This window comes from Pleuronectes platessa, chromosome 17, assembly GCF_947347685.1.
Source record: "Pleuronectes platessa chromosome 17, fPlePla1.1, whole genome shotgun sequence".
NCBI lineage: Eukaryota > Metazoa > Chordata > Actinopteri > Pleuronectiformes > Pleuronectidae > Pleuronectes > Pleuronectes platessa.
Window position 1 is genome coordinate 4,666,521 of NC_070642.1, and position 22,732 is coordinate 4,689,252.

At 41.9% G+C, this 22,732-nt stretch overlaps 1 protein-coding gene across 1 annotated transcript in view; it reads left to right on the forward strand.

The window, feature by feature from the left end:
- mdn1 (midasin AAA ATPase 1) overlaps positions 1 to 22,732 on the forward strand; it is a 55,900-nt gene that overhangs the window by 3,033 nt on the left and 30,135 nt on the right. Inside the window, exons 5-42 of the mRNA XM_053445034.1 lie at positions 82 to 274; positions 351 to 560; positions 1,576 to 1,707; positions 1,893 to 1,996; positions 4,309 to 4,423; positions 4,641 to 4,825; positions 6,456 to 6,537; positions 6,742 to 6,837; positions 6,989 to 7,101; positions 8,779 to 8,927; positions 9,067 to 9,127; positions 9,279 to 9,490; positions 9,582 to 9,685; positions 10,249 to 10,393; positions 10,658 to 10,754; positions 10,876 to 10,989; positions 11,464 to 11,611; positions 11,775 to 11,882; positions 12,614 to 12,765; positions 14,283 to 14,461; positions 16,063 to 16,271; positions 16,467 to 16,613; positions 16,849 to 16,990; positions 17,080 to 17,214; positions 17,658 to 17,796; positions 17,948 to 18,080; positions 18,392 to 18,522; positions 18,864 to 19,002; positions 19,101 to 19,215; positions 19,333 to 19,593; positions 19,685 to 19,882; positions 20,287 to 20,495; positions 20,596 to 20,718; positions 20,821 to 21,018; positions 21,490 to 21,597; positions 21,711 to 21,899; positions 22,272 to 22,361; positions 22,459 to 22,722. Of these exons, the coding sequence (XP_053301009.1) occupies positions 82 to 274; positions 351 to 560; positions 1,576 to 1,707; positions 1,893 to 1,996; positions 4,309 to 4,423; positions 4,641 to 4,825; positions 6,456 to 6,537; positions 6,742 to 6,837; positions 6,989 to 7,101; positions 8,779 to 8,927; positions 9,067 to 9,127; positions 9,279 to 9,490; positions 9,582 to 9,685; positions 10,249 to 10,393; positions 10,658 to 10,754; positions 10,876 to 10,989; positions 11,464 to 11,611; positions 11,775 to 11,882; positions 12,614 to 12,765; positions 14,283 to 14,461; positions 16,063 to 16,271; positions 16,467 to 16,613; positions 16,849 to 16,990; positions 17,080 to 17,214; positions 17,658 to 17,796; positions 17,948 to 18,080; positions 18,392 to 18,522; positions 18,864 to 19,002; positions 19,101 to 19,215; positions 19,333 to 19,593; positions 19,685 to 19,882; positions 20,287 to 20,495; positions 20,596 to 20,718; positions 20,821 to 21,018; positions 21,490 to 21,597; positions 21,711 to 21,899; positions 22,272 to 22,361; positions 22,459 to 22,722 (5,629 nt within the window). The remainder of the gene's footprint in view (positions 1 to 81; positions 275 to 350; positions 561 to 1,575; positions 1,708 to 1,892; positions 1,997 to 4,308; positions 4,424 to 4,640; positions 4,826 to 6,455; positions 6,538 to 6,741; positions 6,838 to 6,988; positions 7,102 to 8,778; positions 8,928 to 9,066; positions 9,128 to 9,278; positions 9,491 to 9,581; positions 9,686 to 10,248; positions 10,394 to 10,657; positions 10,755 to 10,875; positions 10,990 to 11,463; positions 11,612 to 11,774; positions 11,883 to 12,613; positions 12,766 to 14,282; positions 14,462 to 16,062; positions 16,272 to 16,466; positions 16,614 to 16,848; positions 16,991 to 17,079; positions 17,215 to 17,657; positions 17,797 to 17,947; positions 18,081 to 18,391; positions 18,523 to 18,863; positions 19,003 to 19,100; positions 19,216 to 19,332; positions 19,594 to 19,684; positions 19,883 to 20,286; positions 20,496 to 20,595; positions 20,719 to 20,820; positions 21,019 to 21,489; positions 21,598 to 21,710; positions 21,900 to 22,271; positions 22,362 to 22,458; positions 22,723 to 22,732) is intronic.

A 22,732-nucleotide genomic window follows, 5' to 3' on the forward strand; every position in this document is an offset into this window, starting at 1 on the left:
TGTACTCAGCTGTTATGAGACAACTTACTCTAAAATGATGCTTTCTAAACTGCATGTCTGGACTTTTCGTTTCTTTTTCAGAGCGCTGGAAGAAACTCAGCAGCAGGAGGTAGAAAAGGCGCTGGTGTTAGCCAATCAGGGCTCTGTAATGTGGCGCCAGGAGAAGGCTAATAAGTTTACCAGGGGCCAGGTGGTATCCGAGGACCTTTCCCAGAATGTGGTAGCAGTCTGTGGTGTCGTACTACCCAGGATAGTTCCTAGACAGGCCGAAAAGGTATGTACCTCTCACATAGAAGGTTTGCTGCTGTTTAAGAGAAGGAAAACATGCTAATGTTGCCCTGTGTTCGTAGGTTAACCAGAAGGATCTGGTGCTGGTGGACTCGACCTGCCGTAACCTGAGAAGACTGGCATTGGCTGTAGCTTCCCAGAAACCTGTGCTCCTCGAGGGTCCTATTGGATGCAGTAAAACTGCCTTGGTAGAGTTTATGGCTGAAATCACAGGACATACGAAAGCTACAGAGATTCTCAAAGTCCAACTTGGGGATCAAACTGACAGTAAGGTGAGGATTAATGGAATCTGTCCAAACTTAAAAGCAACATCCACCAGTTTTACACATTAAAATGATCTCATGTATTTACTGGTCAGAATTCTGTGGAGTTTTCCACAGTTTGAGGTTACATCCACATTACTAGTTTATTTTGTAGATTTATCAACTTTGCTACGGATATGCCTGGCGTCCAGACTTTTCTAAAGTTTAGAGCTTTAGCGATGAAGTAGACACTCCCAACTGCATGGGGATTGGGTCTTTTTGGTCTTGACTTAGTTTTTGCTGATTAGTTGTTTTCGCGTTTTTCCGAAAGAAAACAACTGTCCTTAGCCGGGGCTACCAGTTTTGAACACAACATGGATAATCAATTACAAGCGTTACTGACCCTGTTGTCTTTACTAACAGCTATTGTGAAGATAAATTCAGCATTTTACGATGATCCAGCTGTTTACATGCGAAGAAGATGAGCTATTATTCCAGAAATTCCTATGTACACTGGCATGCGCATGCTCTCTTGGTGCCACAGGCAAGTGCAAACCCAGAATACATGAGCAGTCATGTAAAGTACGTTATCAGGCGTGTAAGTATGGATGTGGATTGAAACTGATTAGGTGCTAAACACTGGTGTCGTTTTAGTTTGAAAATTAAATGGTATGGGTGTAGCCTGAAAGGTCACCGTGATGTTCTCAGTGTCATCTTAGCTCGGCCTTGAAGCATACCATTTTAATGTCTACAGTTAACAGATGAGAGGTTTGAAAGTGGAAGGCCTTTAGAAGGCAGTCATGGTCTAACTGGATACTATTGCGTCGCATAGTGGGAATAGTGTGATCCAGCTCTCTATACTAGATCTAAAGGTCAGGATATTTCAGCCTATGATACTTTGATTTTCACAATTCGTTAATTCTTCCAATGTGAGTCACTCACCTCTATGTAAGCGCAGGACTAAATAGTTGAAGTGCCCCTGAACGTTTAATCGAGATAAGATGAAAGGCGGAAACTTTGCAAACGTGTTGTGTTTGTGTCACAGATGCTGCTTGGGATGTACCGCTGTACCGATATTCCTGGCAAGTTTGTGTGGCAGCCGGGAACACTGACACAAGCTGTATCTAAAGGCCAATGGATCCTCTTGGAAGACATAGACCATGCACCTCTGGATGTGGTGAGTTAAAAGATGTTGAGAACTGCATAGAATTACACTGTCATTTTTAATTTTCAAATGCTAACTCTATATACCTCAGACTTGGTTTTCTGAGAAGGTTTTTATTAAATTTAACAGAATTTTTGTACAGACCTTACTAAAACACTCCCTCAATCCACAACTGGATCGAAATGTCAATTTTTCAGATATCTGTGCTGCTGCCTTTAATGGAGAATAAAAAGCTGATGATTCCAGGACGGGAGGATTGCATCGAGGTTGCACCTGGATTTCAGTTCTTTGCAACAAGAAGGTAAGAATATCATTGCTTTCTAAATCTACAGTATGTATGCAGAAGCAGCTCGGCTGTCCTAGTATTAAACTCTGAGTGTTTACATGCACTGTTGTGATGTGATGCTTATTAGCTGAGACTGACACAATGACATGATTTTCCCTGTTTTGTTGTGTCTCTGCACACATTGCCATTGCTGTCTGACCCTGTGCAGAGTGTGAGGAGATGACATGTTCTCTGACCTTTACTACAGGAAGACGTTCTACCTGTTCACAAAAAGCCTCAGTAATCTTCTCTTTGCTGCATCTGCCCTCTCCTCAAATATCTCTAAGAATTATCTTGTGCACCCTTGTTGTATAATATCAACAGGCTACATGAAAGAAAAGCAATTATTTTAATATGTGCTTCTGCATAAAAGTCATTTATTTATGTTAATTAAACTTTGTTATCCTCTGCGTCTGCATAATCTGAAGCAAACTATTGTTTTCATTGTGTATCTACCAAATAAATCAACCAAGCATGGATGGATTTTCACAAATCCTGCTGCTAACATTGCTTTGGATGGTTTGTCCATAGGATTCACTGTTGGAGTTGATTTGTCAAAGGACATGGTCAACAATAATATAGTACAAAAACACATTTCTTAGATGTATGTCTGCAAATAATAGACATCTAAAGGTTATAACGATCAGAAAAAATATTTCTTTTCATATTATGTCAAATGTTAATTGATGTCATGTAGAAGTCATTAACTTCATGGATAGTTCAAAAATACATGTGCTAAAGCTTATATTGATTGAAAAATCATTCATGATCATATCCTCGGATCGATGTCGTTATGATTTCACTATGAAGTCATGTTATATAGTAACCTGACGTTGTCATACTCACAATTCTAGTCAGAATGTGAGTCTGATACCGCTCCATTGGGCTGTGATTATGGGGCGTGTTTCAACCGAACCCGGGAAAAAAATGCCTCTTGTCTCAATTGGATAAACCTACAACCAATCAGAGCAACGTAGTATGTGAAGTATGTTAAGCAACGCATTGTGAGTTATTTACTAACGCCGGGTTCACACCGGACGCTGAAGCGCCGCGCTGAACCAAGGCTGCCTCACGCCGTGCAGCGATCGTTTCGGCGTCGAGTCTACTTTTTCCGCTTGACGCGAGCGTATCGCGACAGAAAACACACTGAAAAATTATTTTAAACGATATTGATGACATATTTGATATGATATAATTTATCAAATATGCATCCCATACTTTGAATTCCCCTTCTGTTGTCCTGGAGTTTTAATTTGACCAATGACATTATTAAATGTCCCCCTCTGCCCATCCACTACAGCCACACAAGCAGTGATAAAGATAAAAAGAGAGAGAGGGGGGGGGGGGGGCTACGTGTTCTCCGGATAGGCTTGAGTGGAGAATACGTAATTTACCCTCGACACCCGACATTTAACGGAGCAAACAGCGGAGAAGTTCTTCAACATGGATCACATTAAATTAATCATTGAAGTGGAGAAGTACAGTGAGTTGTATGATCCTCGGAACATGTTGTATAAAGACAACACCAAGAAACGGACGCTGTTGCTTAATGTTGGAGCAACAAGTAAGTATATGCTTGAATACTACTGGATCAACCGGTGATATTATTAGCGCTGCCCGGCGGTTCAGCGTCGCTTCAGCGTCCGGTGTGAACAGCCAAGCGCCGGGGCGATAGGGATTAGCGCGGCGCGTTCTCTGTTCCTCTTTCAAAATGAATGCGCTGTCGATGTCTTCTTAAACAGACTCAATGGCAGCATCTTCACATCTCAGCTCTCCAGCAGCAGGCATGTTTGTTGAAAACGAATTCAACCCAAGCGCACTTTGATGACGTGGTGGATACGTTACTGTTGATCATCTGTCCATCGTATATAGCCAGCCCTGACAATCGGATTGGTCTGAACAGTTTCGGACCAATCCACTCCAGACCGAACTTCCCGACCTCAAATGTTGTGGGCGGGGCTAAGTTCGTCTGGCATCCAGGCTGCTTTCAGACATGCACTGAACCCCGGAGATTCTTGAAGTCAGATTCCTTTAAGTATGCACAAACAAACTTGACCAATAGAGCTGATTCTGAATGACGAAAACACAAACTCCATTGAGCAAACAAAACGTGACATAGGTCACAGTTGGTGATCAGTAAAAAAGGAGAGCATGAGAGAGATGTTCAGCATCGCCACACACGTGGGAAATATATGGGCATGTTTGGGAGACTCTGTTGTGAAAAATGACAGTAGACACATTATTCATAACTAAAAAATTAACAACCAAGTTATTCTTGTGAACTGCAGGACGTACTACAGTGGAGGCAGCTGGCACAAGCCTCAGAACTCTCACGCAGCGCTGCTGGACAAGTACTGGACCAAGCTGCAAATGGGCAACATGACACGTGAAGAGCTGAAGAAGGTTAGTGTTTCTGGCTTTGGTATCGTATTCCAGACTGTTTATGGTCAGCTTGTTTTAAGTTGTCACCTTAATCATATTAAATTTTTCAGCATTATCCCAATTCATCTGAAAAATATCACCGCAAAAAAAGTTGCTGCTTTTACTGCTGGATATTACATTTCTATCTCGCAGAATTTCCCTCATCTATTCTAAGTTCACCCCGTGTCTCTGCATGCAGGTGGTCATCAGCAGATTTCCCAGGCTGACAGTGGTGGCAGACCGTCTCCTGGATATCTACTGCCAACTGACTGGGGAGCGACACTCTGACACGGACTCAAGCAGCCTCCAAACCTCTGACAACTCCCAGCAGCAAAACTCTGAGAACAAAAGCCCACCGCTGGAGGGAAGAGCCCTGTCAATGAGGTCAGGCCCAGCACCACTCTATCTACTCTCTTTAAGTGTGTGTGTGGTAGTTCAAAATATAGATTCGACACAGTAAAGCAATTTCTTTGAAAGCATATTGCATTGACTTGGTTAAAAAAATACTGCTTTCTCTGAATTTACAAGACACATCTTTGCAATCAAAAATGAAGCATATATTTTTGATTTTATATCCTCTTTGCACATGCATCATCATCGTGTTTGTCCACCAGAAGCCTCACAATTTAACTTTTTAGCCAGTTTTAAGCCACATTTTCATGATTCACTTTTTAAATCTCTGTTCTAACTAGATGAAGGATTTAAGTTGTCAACCCTTCAGAATCATAGAAACAAGCAGAGCTCATCTTGCAGCCCCTCTGGTTGTCCTGTGAACAGTATCTGATTGGTTGGCAGCTGGATATGAAGTTAACATCAGACCTGTTTGAATTGCTGAGCATATCTAAGATGTTGGGGGGGATTAGGGGTCTAAAACCAGGCTATCTTTATTGTCCCTGGGCACCAACTTTTTAAAACACTGTCATTATTGACAAGAAACTATTAGAAAATGTGTATTTACAAAGCTGTGAAAACCCCCCTGGAATTAAAAATTAAACTATTTCGGTTGTATAACTAAACTGAATCACATTGCAGAGTGAAGTAATAAACTGAACATGTATGTTCATACCACCCTGAGCGACCATGCAGAAACATGATGAATGGATATATCTCAATGCTGTGAATCCCGCCTGTGATCATCAGGGCAAACATGCAGAGCTTCAGCCCCCTTGGTCTTCCATCAATCAGATCCCCCCCACCCCCAACCCCAGTCAAAACCACCAACCGACTTTAATTAGCTTTCCACTAGCTGCTGCTGCGTTCAATAGATTATTGATTGGACTGCCCTCTGGACGATGGGCTGAAACGGCCGATACTCCAGGTCACACCGGGGAATGTTTATTAGGCAACAGATTTATAAACACCTCCTCACTCTGAGAGACCACTCAGCGTACCCGGTGCTTTTTCCACCTGTCGACATTGAGGTCCACAGATGGTGTGTTGATGAGCATTTGTCCATAACTCAGTGTGTCTGTAGTTTCCACGCTCCAAAGGCCTTTCCTGGATCAGTGCAATTGATTGTATAGCCCGGATTGTGATGCTCATGTGTGCTGGTCGAGGTCACGTGGTTCAGGTTACAGACACATTTACATGAGGTTTACATTAATACTTATTTTTGTTTTACAATATAAGCCTGTACTGTAGCCTTTAATAATATTACCATTTTAATGAAATAACTAATGATGCAGATCTATTTATTTAAAAAACCCAAGTGTGTTTTCATCATGTTGGAGAGCTACTGCCTGTGTGAAAGAAGTTGTTGGAATGTCTCAGATGTTGAAGTCTTGTGGATAACCCCTGCTTGCAGAACCTTGTTTCATTAGTCTGCACTCATTGTCTTTTTTCTCTTCCAAACCATCACAGACAAAATGTGATACCTGAATAACTTGAATGATGAGTTAATTATGGGATTCTAAATGACGTCTCTCTCGCTCCGCTTCTCATTCATTACCCAGATATTACGTACTTTCTCTTGTAGTCATCAAACATTTAGAAAAATGTTATGTTCATTCCACAGGGACTTACTGAAATGGTGCGAGCGGATCAGTGTCAACTTTGACGGCACCTCCTCTGCCACGGCACATCATGTCTTCCAAGAGGTTAGTGGATTTACCTATAAGAGGACAAATAAATGGATACATCTCTTTCTCACTCAACTTTTTGAAAACAGTAATGAGTTGTATTTGGTTAAGCTCAGTCATATTGTTCTGAAATACCCACTCCCGTTAGGAAAAATAAAGCTACTGTGATTCAATGTGTATCTATTTTTACCAATGTCTTTTCATGGCATTTCTCCCTCTTAGGCTCTTGACTGCTTCACAGCCATGTTGTCTCACCCTGAAAGTCGACTGCGACTGGCTGAGATCATCGGAATCAAGCTCAACATCTCCAAAGAAAAGGTTTTTATTTTGACTAGTATTAGTGTGCTCCATTTAAAAAAATATCAGCCCCCTTTTTAATTGACAAAAATTGCTGTAATCAATGTTTTCTGTCAAAAGTTCTATGATAATCAACTTTTCATACATATGTCCTGGCTTCTGTTTGTTTCAGGCCCAGCACTTTTGCCAGATGTACCAGCCTGGCATATCTGTGACTGAGCTGGACGTGTGTGTGGGCAGAGTAACTCTGAGTCGAAAGCAGACTGAAGCGGTGCAGCTGAACGTGTAAGTGGGACATCCTGCCCCGCCTGCCCCCTTTGACCTCTGTTTACACCATATATTCATCGGCTAGTTGCTGTGCCAACATTCACCCGCAGACAGGGACCAAGCAGACCCCCTGCTGCTAAATTGAATAAACATTGAATTGATTTAAAACCACATTATGGGAAACAGCCCTCTAATGGTTCGACCATCAGGATATGCCCAAATATTAACATTGATTCTTCCCCAAATCCAATACGAATGGGTGTCAAACTTTAGACTGGACACAAAGTAGGTGTTAATTATGTTCTGCAGTGCATAACTGAGACCAATGTGTGCAGCACGTCATGTGGTAACAAGAGCATTGAGTAATCTGAGGGTATTCCATATGGCTTTAACCCAATTCTGCAATAGAAATGGTGCCTACTTGTTTCTTCTTTTTTTTTTAACTGTAAAATTAATTCAATAAACAATAATAAATAATAATAATAAAAGTACAGAAATTGGTTTATAAATTAGATTTTGTATTTAAAGATTTCATCACATTTTTCAAAAAATTACTAATATATAGAAACATAAATACAAATTTTCTATGCCAAACTTCTAATGTGCATTAACAACATGCGTTGCTCAGCAAGTTACACAACCAAGTGACGTCTTACAAGCTTATATTGTGATGAGAACACAGAGGCCTTGGGTGTCTGCTGCAAAAATAATCAATATTCGAACTGTTACGATCTTAGATGAGTTTAAACAGGTTCCGCCTCTAGCTGGCTTGTTTTAATAACTATTTTGGTTTTGCTATCAATATAGTTATTGATGTAACTTTAAATACACATTCTTTCTCTTACAAATGTATCTTTCGTTTATTAGCTGTATAACAAATAACTTGATTTAGTACATTGCTCCATCGTTACTTAGGATGAAACAACCAACAACAACGGTAAACTTTAGATTCACATTTCAGAGTAACTGTATTCACTGACTATGTGACTCTTCTTTCCTTGTGCTACTGTTGGTATTCATCATAATTATCGTTCTAAAATACATCATTGCTTAAATTAGGACAGTCATTGGTTTTTATCTCTGCAGCTAATCTGGTGTGATTTGTGAGCTAATGTAAGCTCATGTTTAGCTTTAGATTAGGTCTTGTTTAATGACTCTTTGTTGCATATGCTAATGTAGCACAAGCATTGATCAATGGCTTAGAAATGGCAAACTGAAGTTCAGTTATTCTTATTAACACAGCAATGGCTGATTCTCTTGGCGAATGACCATTACCACCTCCTACATGTTGCACATTTAAGTCGTATTCAGTTTATAACAACAGGAGCTGATTTGATATTATTTAATATACAATGTTTAAACAAATCATAGGCAAACAACTGTAGCTGCCAAAACACAAGACAGTGTTATTGTTATATTTTTAAGGGGTGGGGTCGCAAAAACTATTGCATGTCTTTCAGAGATCATTTATCCAACTTTGATTGACTTTAAAATAAAGTATTTGCAGCACATGCCGGCTCTAGGCGTCTGTCGACAAAACATGTATGTGCAGATTGATTTAAATAAAGAATAAATAGGATTTGGGCCAATAATTGATTGCATATTAAGCACAGCATAGTTTTTAGACACAAATGCTGTATCTACAAGCTCCTACAGCCCATTGTGTACTCACTGACTCCTTATTGTCATGAACAGGGAGAACCAGACGTTTGCTGCCACCCGACCCTCTGCTGTGCTGCTGGAACAGCTGTCTGTGTGCGTGTTCAAGGGTGAACCGGTTCTACTGGTGGGAGAGACAGGAACTGGAAAGACGTCCACTGTACAACATCTGGCCAGAGTTACAGGTGAGCACAGGTTTATATGAGCCATGTGGGTGGGTGTGCTGGTGAGATGAGTCGTCCACCAATCAGTTAAAGTGGGTCAAACTGCAAATTATTTGTTTCAGTCCTGATTCCAATATGCTCTTTTGTACGTTCATCCCAGGACACAGACTGCGCGTTGTGAACATGAACCAGCAGAGTGACACTGCTGACCTCCTTGGAGGGTGAGTGACCTACAAATATTGCCTTTAAACATGATTCATTTGAATTGCAAATGACACATTTTGTAGAGACTGAAAAAATCGGAAAGTAAGGGTGGATCAATGTTTTACCCTACTGCACACCTCCAGTTTGAAATGTTTCTGTCTAATGTAGGTACAAGCCAGTGGACCACAAGCAGATCCTGCTCCCTCTGCGGGAGGCCTTCGAGGACCTGTTCTCCCAGACCTACTCGAGGAAGCAGAACCTGACCTTCCTGGGTCACGTTCAGACCTGCTTCAGGGGGAAACGCTGGCAGGATCTGCTCAAACTAATGGACCACGTCTGCAAGTCTGCTCTCACCAAGGAGCTGCAGGAGAAATCCAATGGTAGGGCATCAGACAGAGTAAACAGTTATAACAGTGTAGTGCCTCCTGCAGCACGATGGATGACTAATGTTTGCTGTTTGTGTTTGTGTAGCTTCATTGCTGAAGGAGGATTGGGAGGCTCTGACTGCAAGACTCAGTCAGACCCAGCAGCAGATCAGAGCTTGTGAGACCGCCATGGTCTTTGCATTTGTGGAGGTAAGGAGCTTATAAATCTCCTCTAGGGGCTCCCTGTACCCTGCACACTGCACATAACTGCAGAGTCCATTGTGTTCCGCTGACCAGGGACCTCTGCTAAATTTCTTGCCCCTTTTTTCCTCTTGTCTTGTCTGTGAATTTCTGTTCTGTCAAAGAAACTAAAAAGACATGCCATTTATTTCTGCAAGCACTTATTTCTGTATTTTTAAATATATGTATATTTTGCAGTTATATTACTTTCAACCACATGTATACATGTATACATATTTTGAGAGAGAGACAGAGATGGAGGTCGATATTTAAAAAAATTGGATACATATGTGCAGACATAAATGTAAAAATAATTGAAATCTGATAATTATCTGACCAGATAACAACCTGATGGTGTTGCATGACGTATCTTACAAGTGCTTGTAACTTTAACACAGGACGGTGTATCTCCTTAAACCCTTTTACACACAGACACACACATACATTCATATTCAAGCACATTTGTGTACGAGCTGAACTTTATTCCTGTACATCCTTGGTGTAGCAGCTGATCCCTTTGTGTTCCTCTGTAGGGAACATTAGCTCAGGCAGTGAAGAAGGGTCAATGGGTTCTGCTGGATGAGATCAACCTAGCAGCAGCCGAGACCTTGGAGTGTCTGAGTGGACTCCTGGAGGGCAGCGCCGGATCCCTGGTGCTGCTGGACCGAGGAGACACTGGTGAGGATCACTACCACTGGAATAATCTGAATCCAGCACCTTGTCTGCTAACCCTAACACTATATTATTGTCAAATGTTTTGGCCACCCTAGTCGTGAAGGGAAAATCTGGAATTAGCGGCCACATTGTGGAATACCAAAGATTAAATGGAATGCTTATTTTTTACTAAACCCCCATTGATTTTGATCTAGATTTCCATCACTGTATTCAGCAGTAACCCTGAAAATGTTAATAATTTTGTTTTTATGTGTCTTTAAATCTAAGAGCCCCTGGTTCGCCACCCAGACTTCCGACTCTTTGCTTGCATGAACCCAGCTACTGACGTGGGCAAGAGGAACCTGCCTCTGGGCCTCAGAAACAGGTGAGACTGAAAATTGTTATCTCATGAGCTTTATGAAATTATGATATTATTTACAATGAAATAACAGCCATGCAGAGCAAACTGGTTTTAATAATTATAACATTTCTTCTGTTTGTCACAGGTTCACTGAGCTGTATGTGGATGAGCTGGAGAATGAGGGAGACCTGCGGATTCTGGTTTCAGACTACCTCAAGTTCCTGAATCCACATAGAAATGTCATCAGCGGCATAATAAGGTTAGACTTTAATGTAGCATCACAGCAGGTCAAATCAAGTTAACACTGTTCTATTCAGTGTTCAAAGCAAACATGACTGTAAGTGTCTTTCTACGTCTTTGAAAGGATGTGTACCTGATTTCATTGTGGTAAAGAGCTCATCATCATGTTAGGGCTTTTGGTTTCAACAAGCATTTAATTGTATCTAAAAAACTTGTTTACTTAAGCATTCTAAAAATCTACAACTAATTCAGTGCATTACATTGGAAACCAAATAAGGCAGTTAAGGGTCAGATCTCTATCGGGGGAAATTCCCATTTTCTTTATCATTAAACATTCAACCCAAGGTCCTACTCGCGGGTGACATCAGGATCCAATCCATCTTCTTACCAAACCTTAACTTTAAGCTTTTTGAGCCTTAATGCTGCATTTTTCAGAATACCTTCACCCAAAGTTGTCTCCATCTTTATTTTTAATGTCCGTGTATGTGTTCAGTTTTTACTTGGCAGTACGAAAAGAGGCCACCACACATCTGGTGGACGGGACAGGGCACAGGCCCCACTACAGCCTGCGGACCCTGTGCAGGGCGCTGAAGTATGTGGCAGTAAACCCCTGCATCAGTGTGCAGCGCTCCCTCTACGAGGTAAGGACGCAAGAGAAATAATCCCTTCAAAGGTTTTTTACACAGAAATAGAAAAAATAAATCATTATGTCAAGTGTCATTCGGTTTTATGTGCTGAGCTTTTGAGACACAGCCTGTTGAATATGACTTCGTAGTTGACAGTGTCTCTGCTCCATGGTTTCAGGGTTTCTGCCTGAGCTTCTTGACTCAGTTGGACAGAAGCTCTCACCCTGTGGTCCAGAAACTGGTGTGTCACCACATCCTGATGGGGAACATCAAGTGTCTCAAACAAGTAAGACATCCTAAGAGCCGCTTCGCTTTTTCATCGCTGTTATGTTTTGTAAAGAATTCTGTGTCTGTTCCAAGAGTTGGCATTATGCATTTGAAGAAAATGTTGCTTTTTAACAGTACTCAAATAGTGGCTAGAGAGATTAATGGAACTCCTGAAAGATGAAAACAGTATTTGTCTAAGAACAGTGCAACTCCCAGCAGCGGAGATGCGTTTTACTTTTGTTTCAATGGTGAAACTGGTATGATGCTAATTGTAGCATGAACGATTGAGAACAATATTTCCAGTGGTTTTAAACTGGCCTTTATTAGCAAAAACCCCATTATTTGAAAGTGCTATTTCTATACACTTGAAGTGTTTTTGTTTTGCAATGCTTTTATTTGAGAATTTACAAGGTTAGAAGAGTTGAGATCAATATTGTTAGTAATATTTAATATCCCTACTAAATATGCAAGTATATTTAGTGCAGTTTTTCTTTGTCCGAGTCTAAGGTTAGGTGAAAACACTGTGATTAGGCGTTACATTTTCCAAGGCAAAAGGAGCATTAATAAAAATTGAAACTCAGAGGGAGGAAAAATATTTTCTAGCTTATTTATTTTTAAGCACCTCACTGCCTCAGAAACATTGACATTTATATTTAATTAAAAAGTTGCTCTCTTTGTAAACGTACCTATTTGTACTTTGTTGGTTATTTGTGACAGATAGTAAAATATCTCTTGTTGTGTTTCCTCCAGCCCATCCCGGCACCCCCAGGTCAGCGCTGTGTGGAGGTAGAGGGCTACTGGGTGTCCCAGGGGGAGATGGAGCCAGCTCTAGACCCCAGCTACATCCTTACCCCCTCAGTCAAGCTCAACCTTCGCGACCTCGCCCGAGTCGTATCTACAGGGTAGGAAAACTGTCCCCCCAGTTTGACCCCCGGCCCCCAGATCAATGGGTTCATTTATCAGTGTCAAAACGTTCAGTTCGACACAGCCAATTCAATCAGTTCAGAATGCATCAGAGTGCAACAGGATTAAAATGTGGCTGGACTGAGTTCCCCTGCAGTCGATTGACCTGTCGCACTCCAAACGATTACTTTTTATGCTTCTTTTTGGTTGCTGTTGAGGACAGCTGACATCCTGGTCTCATAAGAGCATTTGTTATGTCTCCTGCTGATGTTGCTGAGGACTAATGTTCTTGTCACTGTTTCATTTCATCCAAATGCTGATGGGTACATTTGAGGTCAGGGCTCTGAAGGCCAGTCAAGGTTTTCTACACCAATCTCTGAAAACTATTTCCATACAGAGCTGGCTTTGTGCAGAGTGTTTGCTTTCATCTTAAAACAGAAACTAAACGAATACAAGCTGTCAGTGAAAAGAACATTTTATGGAATATCATCATAAACTGTAGTATTAAGACCTTAAACCTTTACTGGAACCACAAGACATATGTTCTGTGACATGTTGCATTGTCCTGCTGGAAGTAGGTTTGAAGATGGTCAACTGAGGCCATAAAAGGATTGCATGTTGCATGGACAGCAACAGTGATAGACTGTTGCATCCAATCAATTGTTTCCATGTCCCTAAATGGAAAGTCTCCTCTGGTCAGCAAGGAACCAGGGTTTAGGTGGAGCCTGACCGATATGGATTGTTAGGCACTGATGCTGATAACACATTTAGGGAGTGAAAAACATCTTATCTCCACACAAGTTTTCCTTAAATCAAAACTTTGTAAATGTAATTGATGCTTGATGTTTTACAGAAAAACCCTAAGCTGTGATATAAATAACCTATAAGAAGACAACACAAATACGACCAAATATATAGAACTTGAATCAAGAAAAAAAAATATTTTTAAAGGTCAAATGTAGCTCATTGTTCTGTTAAATTAACATTCTTAAATAATACGATATTAATATGTCTGTGAAGGGCTCATATCAGATGATAAATCAGTTGAGCTCAGGTACCAACTAGATATATCTGGGTTCACCTCCATTTAGAGCACTGGCTCTGGAATCAAACTGGACTCTGTCCTTTAACAAAGTTTCCATCATTAATGCAGTGTACAAAAAATGTACTTTTAATGTGAGGATTGTTAGGGATTTGGACTGCCTATCCCCCTAAAGCCCCTAAGGCTCAATCTCTGCCTGGAGTTTCAGGGATGAAACGATCATTCGGTAATTTGTTGATATATATGTAATTCTCTTATAATAAGGGAGAAATATTGAATATTAGCACCCTATTGTTTTGTTCATTTGCTTTTGACAACACACTCTTCCACAACACACCGCTCAATAGCCGTTTAGTTTAATTTGGCACAGTCAGGTTACAACATCTTTCTACACTGAGCTCATGACTAATCAGTACCATGTCCTCCCATGTCCCTCTCTCTCTCCGTTTGTCTCCTAATGTGTTGGCACCACAGAAATCACCCAGTGCTGATCCAGGGAGAGACATCTGTGGGGAAGACCAGCCTGATTTGCTGGCTGGCTGCAGCCTCAGGGAACCAGTGTGTGCGAATCAACAACCACGAGCACACCGACATCCAGGAGTACATAGGCTGCTACTCATCAGATGACAAGGGCAAGCTGATGTTCAAAGAGGGTACGAGCACTCATGCAGCCGCCAACTGTGGCAGACGTTTATGATGTCTCAGATATGTCACACACTCACACTTGCAGTTCATATCCAATGCATTTATTGTAGACTTTTATATGTCCAAGTGAGATATGATGTAAATATAGTCAAAGTGCTAATAAGAATAACTTGAATTTTTTAAGACACTTTTAACTCAAAGAAATGTATTTTTGAAATACTATGTTCCGGACACATCTTGTCATGTCCGAGCAATAGTTAAACCTCATTGTAATATTTGTCCCCCAAAAAAATCTGGAAACTTTCCCATTTGACATTTTTATGCATTCATAAAATCTGATTTGCTTGGAAAATTACAATACGTTTATCGTTGTAGACCTTATGATATATATATATATATATATATATATATATATATGTGGTTATACCAAAGAATTGGAGCGGAGAGAGGGTAGACAAATTTATTAAAGAAATGTCAGTATTATCTAAGTACTTAGAAAAGATTTTTTACTATAAAAAAGGGTAAACGGTCTGTATTTATATATCACTGTTTTTAGTCTTGATGACCACTCAAGGCTCCTCACAGAACAGTCCTGACAATTATCCATTCACACACACATTCATGTAGTGGATTTTCGTGCAGAGCTTTCCTTCATACACTGCCGGCACAAACGGGGGCAACGGTTCAATATATCTTGCCCAAGGACAAGTCTGCACCATAGACTGGGTCTGCAAGCAAAATGGGACTGAGCATGGGATTTAACTACCAACCGTCTGGTTTGTGGACGACCCGCTCTATCTCCTGAGCCACAGCTGCCCTCAATCATATAGTAACACCAAACCTATCCCTTTAACATCCAGTGTGTAAGATGTAGGTGAAAGGGATGTATTGACAGAAGTTAAATATTGAATAATCCTACTGATTTTTTCACTAGTGTGTTTCATCTAAATTGTAAGAATTTTTGATTTCTTTACCCTGGAATGGGCCCCCTTTTTTTTTTAAATAAATAATATTCACATCGGAAAAGAGTCCTCTGTATGGAGGCCGCCATGTTTTTGTACAGTCGTATAAACTGACAACTGATGATTACCACAGGTTCCCTTTCCTCTTTGGAAGGGGAGGGTGAGGTGAGGGGTATTCAGCTTCAGCATGCAACTTCACCACTAGATGTCACTACATTCTAGACACTGATGTTTTAAAACATAGATTTATCAATTACAATGAACAATATCTTATTCATAATTAGTCTTAAATCGTGACAGAAATGATTATTTTCTCTTAATCAAAACCTTAAAAACTAAAGTGTGAATAAGGGATGCCTGCTAGCTTACCTGGTAGATCTGGAGGTCATATAGAGACACTTAAGCTCTCCTTCAGCAGCTGCAAGTTTTGCTGCATGTCTTCCCCAAACTCTCTCCTCATTTCATGCTAACCCCGTCCTACCAATAAAGGCAAAACTGATCAAACAAATATCAATCAAAACCTTTTACGTCAGCCTCCGGTATGCATAGTGTATTCCATTTGTATAAACCGTCCACTGTTACAAACTGTGGCAGCATATGTCTACTGCCACCCTCCCAGACTAAAATGTTTCTTGTATTTGCCTCAGGCGTTCTGCTCGATGCCATGAGGAAAGGCTACTGGATCATCCTCGATGAGCTCAACCTCGCCCCCACCGATGTCTTGGAGGCTCTCAACAGACTCCTGGACGACAACAGGGAGCTGTTTGTGGCTGAGACACAGGAAGTCATCAAGGCGCACCCAAGATTCAAGCTGTTTGCTACCCAGAATCCCCCTGGTCTCTACGGTGGTAGAAAGGTATACCTTTCTAGGCATTCATTCAGCATGGGAATAATTATCTGATCATCTGAAAAACTCTACATAAGTATCTTCAAAGTTGTATTTATTAATATAATTGAATGAGGGTATAAACAGCTCAGTGAATGTAAAAAAAAAAAAAAGAGTAAAAAAGAAACAAAAACATTAACTAACTTTTCTCCTTCCAACCTCCAGGTGCTCTCCAGGGCTTTCAGGAACCGCTTTGTGGAGCTGCACTTTGATGAGCTGCCCAGTGGAGAACTGGAAACCATTCTCAACCAGAGGTGTGGTTTGCCTCCATCCTACTGCAGCAAGCTGGTCAAGGTCATGCTACACCTTCAGGTAACAGTACATTCCTATTATTATTATTATTATTATTATTATTGTTGGACTGCCTGTCTACTAGGCCTCCACGTTATTAGGAAAACTTGCGATAACGTTGTTTAAGATCGCAATGACGATGTGATTTGCGATATATCGTGCCGCCCTACTGTCTGCCTCTCTTATCTCTTTATATTTACTATCCTCTTTGGGGCGATCCTTGCTGTGTGGGTTAAATTCATTTCCCCCTATCCAGTCTTTACGCAGGCGATCCTCTGTGTTTGCGGGGAAACATGGCTTCATCACCCTTAGAGACCTGTTCCGCTGGGCAGATCGTTACAGGCTGGAGGAGGAGACGGAGGCCTCTCAGGACTGGCTGCAGCATTTGGCTGACGACGGTGAGGTTTCTCTGACTTTTCTGTCTGATTACCTGTCGATGCCTCTGCCCCACTCAAACGCTAAATAAAGCTTTTTTCATCACCGCCAGGGTACATGCTGCTGGCAGGGCGCGTCAGGAAGCCGGAGGAAGAAGCCATCATCCTGTCCATCCTGGAGAAGCACTTCAAGAGGACGGTGAACCCTGAAACTCTGTTCTCTCAGAAACAGGTGACCAGCCAGTTCAGTGAGTAGAACTCTTCACTAAAGCACGATACTGTGCTCCACAGCCAACTCACCCTGTCACACCAGACTGCATTACTGCACATTTTTCAATATATATACTTGAACACTATTTAAAGTTAGTCTCAATAACAGCTTTTATTTTATTACTGAAACCAAAACTTTGTACATGGACATGGAGCTTAGAACTATGTTCTGAATCAGGGTGCCCACACTTTATATGCTTGGGAGCTACTTTTGAAATGACCAGCTCAACATGATCTACTTTATTGGTGTAATGCTATATATTGAGCTGAATTACAGAGCTTTTATTTTGGGAATTTGTTAACTTGGTTCTTAAGACTGTCGATTTCTTGAAAGACCTTTGAAAGCAAAAACTGTTTAATTTAATGAAAAACTTTGACTGATAAACAAAGTTTGATGTTGTCTTGATGCTCTGATCGCCAGGTCCCTTCATTGACAGCATTGCTGGAGTCCCAGAGGAGTTCCGCCACGTGGTGTGGACACAAAGCATGAGGAGACTGGCTGTGCTTGTCGGACGTGCACTTCGATTCGGCGAGTCTGTCCTGCTCGTAGGAGACACCGGGTAAGAAATAATAATGTATAATATTTATGGAAAACAGAAACTTGGACATGAGGTGAAAGCAAAGCAAACTGCAAGTTCAGCTTCTGCAATAAAATAACAACATATTTGATTATCTTGTAATTATAATTAAAATCTTTACCCTCACTACCAGATGTGGAAAGACAACAATCTGCCAGCTGTTTGCTGCTGTAGTTGGACAGAAGTTTTATTCCGTCAATTGTCACCAGCACATGGAGACGTCTGACTTCTTGGGAGGCCTGCGACCTGTCAGACACACACATCAGGTACTTACATGGATACAAGATAACCTTATCTCTGAAACTTACTGTCATATTTGTAGAAATATATAAAAGGACAGTGTCTCAGACACTTTGAATCTTCCCTGGTGATTCTCTCTGAGCTTCACTGCAGCCTCTGTCGGCTCTCGCTTATTATTGGGTGTCTCTGTCTTGAGTCTGGTTTTTCGTAACCAAATGTGATATGGTGACTTACTTTGCCAGTCAAAAATACTCCTCCTCTTCACCCTGAAAAGATCTTTGGTTGAATGCCTTCGTTAACTTCTCACGGGAGAATAACTAAATGATTTTGTTTGTAGCCGGATGGTGAAGACTGCAGGCTGTTTCAGTGGCACGATGGCCCCTTGGTGCTGGCCATGAAGGAGGGCGGGGTGTTCCTCATGGATGAGATCTCCCTGGCTGACGACTCAGTGCTGGAAAGACTGAACAGGTACTCACTCTCACTCACTCACTCAAACACTCACACACCCACACACACAATTTGCCTTATTTGTATTCACCTATTTCTACCTTTTATACATGCTCATTAAATAAGGTAGTCTTGTTAGGATCATGTCTCTTTTTTTAAATGCAGCCTGTCACATTTATAATTCATGAGGTGGGGTGGACTGTGTAAATGTCAGATTTCAGTGCATTCAATCGACAGTATTTGTTGAGATAATGGAAGGTCAATAAGGCTTGTAAGCAGCACAGTGCATTTGTTTAACACTTTTAACCCAAATAATCACTCCAAATCTGCAAAGGCCCTGACGATGTGATTTATGTTTGCAGTGTTCTAGAGACAGAGAAGTCCCTGGTGTTGGCCGAGAAGGGCAGTGGGGAGAATGACGACGTGGAGCTGATCAGAGCAGTTGCACAGTTCCGTCTTGTTGCCACCATGAACCCTGGGGGAGACTTTGGCAAGAAGGAGGTATGGCAAAAAAGAAAAAGAAACTGAAAAATAATAGAGAAACCTGATCAAACTAGTCACAGGCCGAGTCTTATTATTGTGCTTGTGTGTCCGAACAGCTGTCTCCGGCTCTCAGGAACCGTTTCACAGAGATCTGGTGTCCTCAGAGCAACAGTCGCAGCGACATGGTTCAGATCATCCAACACAACCTGCGCTCTGGCCTCTCACTTGATGGTAAAGTAGTTTGGAGATGAAAGAAGTTTTGCGTACAATCACCTCTTTTTAAAATGAAAACATGAAACGGATCACTGATGTTGTTTCCTTGGAAACGTCTGTCTGAATCAAATCTAGGCTGTGACATAGCAGAGCTGATGCTGGACTTCATCGATTGGCTGACTCAGCAGGACTTCGGCCGGCGCTGCATTCTTAGCGTCAGAGACATTCTGTCATGGGTACACTTCCTCAACGTTGTGTGTGAGCGGGATGAGGATGGCTTCATGACCATGGGGGCGCTGGAAGATGAAGAAGAAGCCGAGTGGGACCTCAGACTGGACACTGTCACTGCCTTCATCCACGCAGCATGTCTGGTCTACATAGATGGCATCGGCTCTGGTAAGCCGAGGTTTTGACGTTCCTTCCACTCAGAGATTGTCTCTGAATGGACTTGTGTAGGGAATGTGTCTGAGGCTCCTTTCTCCTGCAGGAACCACAGTGTCCAGTGCAGACAGCGCCATCCTCGCTCGCCGGCAGTGCATGAGCTTCCTGCAGCAGCGGCTGAGTAAGATGACAAAGTTGGATCAAGAGATGTTGGACGCCCTGAGAGTCTATGACAGCAGCCTGCCACGGAAACCGCAGTGTGGAGAGGACTTCTTTGGCATTGACCCCTTCTACATTGCTTTAGGTGAGAACTTAGTTTTATTTATTAGAAAGATGCTATTTTTTTCCAGGATATGAACCATATGTCATGAAATGTTTTATTTAACATCCTAACTGGAGATTGATGTACTGTAACTGGACTAAAAAATAAATCATTATTTTATAAACATTCCATGTAAAGGTCACTAAGTGTCACTGGGTATAGCCTACCTTCTAACATATTTTCTAAAAAAGAAATGAAAATATCCATCTCAAGTGGCAGACTTCAGAAAAATGTAATGGTTAAAACAGTGAAACCACATTAAACTGCCAATCAGACTTTACACGGAAAAACCATGTTTACTTCAAGTTTCTTGAACATTATGTCTAGAGTTTATTTTCCCTTCTTGTGACTAAACTAGTTCCTCATTAATCCATATGTCCACCCAGGGCCTCAGACTGAGAGTCGCTCCCTGACAGATTACGCCATAGCAGCAGGGACTACCGCGATGAACGCCCAGAGGCTTCTGCGGACGCTAAAGCTTCAGCGGCCTGTGCTGCTGGAGGGAGCTCCTGGTGTGGGGAAAACCAGCCTGGTGACAGCTCTGGCAAAGGCTTCTGGGAACCACCTGGTCCGAATCAACCTGTCAGAGCAAACCGTAAGTCTTCATATGAATATTCAGAGGCTCCTATCCGTGCTTCAAAATGAACTCTCCAGAGTCAAAATCTCTGAGGCTAATGATGTGTACTTTCTGGCAGGATGTCACCGATTTGTTTGGGACAGATCTCCCAGTGGAGGGAGGCAAAGGAGGAGAATTTGCGTGGCGTGATGGCCCCCTTCTGGCTGCTTTGAAGGCAGGCCACTGGGTTGTCCTGGATGAGGTACGCTTATTCTTTTTTTTTTATAAATCTGGGTTAGGGTTCTTGTGATGATGATGTATTCCGGGTTTTTTAACTGACTTGGTTTGTTCCCTACTACGAAAGCTGAACCTGGCCTCTCAGTCGGTGTTGGAGGGTCTGAACGCCTGCTTTGATCACAGAGCAGAGATCTATATCCCTGAGCTTGGCATGAGCTTCCAGGTTCAGCACGAGAAGACCAAGATCTTCGGCTGCCAGAATCCCTTCACACAAGGTGGCGGCCGTAAAGGACTGCCCAAGTCCTTCCTCAACAGATTCACACAGGTAAGAAAAAGTCGACAGGATTCCACCTACTTTGATTTACGTTGTGCTTTTCTGAGGTAGTTTTACAGAATTATTATCCTATTATCCATTCATCCAATTGTGTAGCTTAGCCAGGATTATACAAAATCCTATAAAATACTATAGCTTCTGAAAGGAGTAACATGCTGCAGTAAGAACAGAAGTAACAAAAGCAAGTATCAAGTATTTACCTCAATAGTCTGTGGACAGACTATTGAGGTAAATACTTGATACTTGAGTAAATTGAGGAAATACTTCTCAGTGTCATTTCACCAATTTTAAATCTTATTGAACCTAGCTGTGGCCTACAATAGTAGGCCACAGAATATGTTGTGAAGTTAGCCCTAATGCATCATTACTGCTCTTCCTGATTTAACAGAGTAATGACAGAGGGATTAGCATTTTTCTCTTTTTTTCACTGTTAATAAACCTTACTCATGTCTGTGTTCCCAGGTTTTTGTTGACCAGCTCACCAGCAAAGATATGGAGTTCATAGCAGACTCCATTTTCCCAACCATCGATAAGGAAATCCTTGCTAAAATGGTGGACTTCAGTAACAGGGTACATTTCTCTTCCCATTACTCTTTTACTCTATGTTGATTGGATTGGGTGGGTTTGATCGGGCTGTTCCCATTGAAGCAAGAGGTTTAAAGGGCTCTTTCTTCCTCCCAAAGCTTGTCCAGGAGGTGTCTGTGGAACGGCGATGGGGGCAGAAAGGAAGCCCCTGGGAGTTCAACCTGCGTGACATGTTCAGGTGGTGTCAGCTGATGCAGGCCGACCAGTCGCCGGGATTTTTCAGTCCAGGGCAACATGTGGCGTTGGTATATGCTGATAGGATGAGAACAGAGGCTGACAAGGCTCAGGTATTGTCTTCCACCAACTTATTACCAACTTATCTAAGGGTCCACAGATAAACGCTATGTATTTTATCAATATATTGATTAATTCAATTAACCCATTTTTTAAAGTTAAATAGGATTTCATATTAATATTTAAAAGAGAAGTGCCTGTTTTCTTCTGTTTATGTTCTGTTGTTTGTGGTTTTACTGTTGTTCTTGTTCACATGTATGAGTTGGTGAATTTGTTATTTTTAATAACATAATTCCTGACTCCTTAAGTCATGACGCATGTGTTAAGTTTGCCACCCTCTTTTTTTCTTCTCATTGGTCTGACTCAAAATTTGGAAAGCCTTTTCCACTGTTATATTATCTGAACTTTCTGTATTCTCCTCTCAGGTACTGTGTGTGTTCAGGAAGGTGTTTGGGGAAGACTTTGAGCCTTACACTGGCTCCAGACAGTTCCACATCACTCCACTCAACCTGCAGGTAAATTCAAACACCAGAATCTGACCCCTGTTCTCAACATAAAAATGGTTAACATTTTGTGAATAATTGTTGGTTCTTCCTCTCTCGTGGATTGTAGGTGGGCTTTTCAGTCCTGCAGCGCAGCGGTGGAGCTCCTGTGGCCCTGGACCCCCCACTGTCCATCACGCACCAGGCCCTGCGGCCGCTGGAGTCCCTGATGAAGTGCGTGGAGATGGGCTGGATGACAATATTGGTCGGCCCCACAGCCAGCGGAAAGACCAGCCTGGTGAGACTGCTGGCCCTGCTGACAGGACACCGCCTCAGAGTTATGGCCATGAACAGCTCCATGGACACCACTGAGCTGCTGGGAGGCTTCGAACAGGTAACCAGGA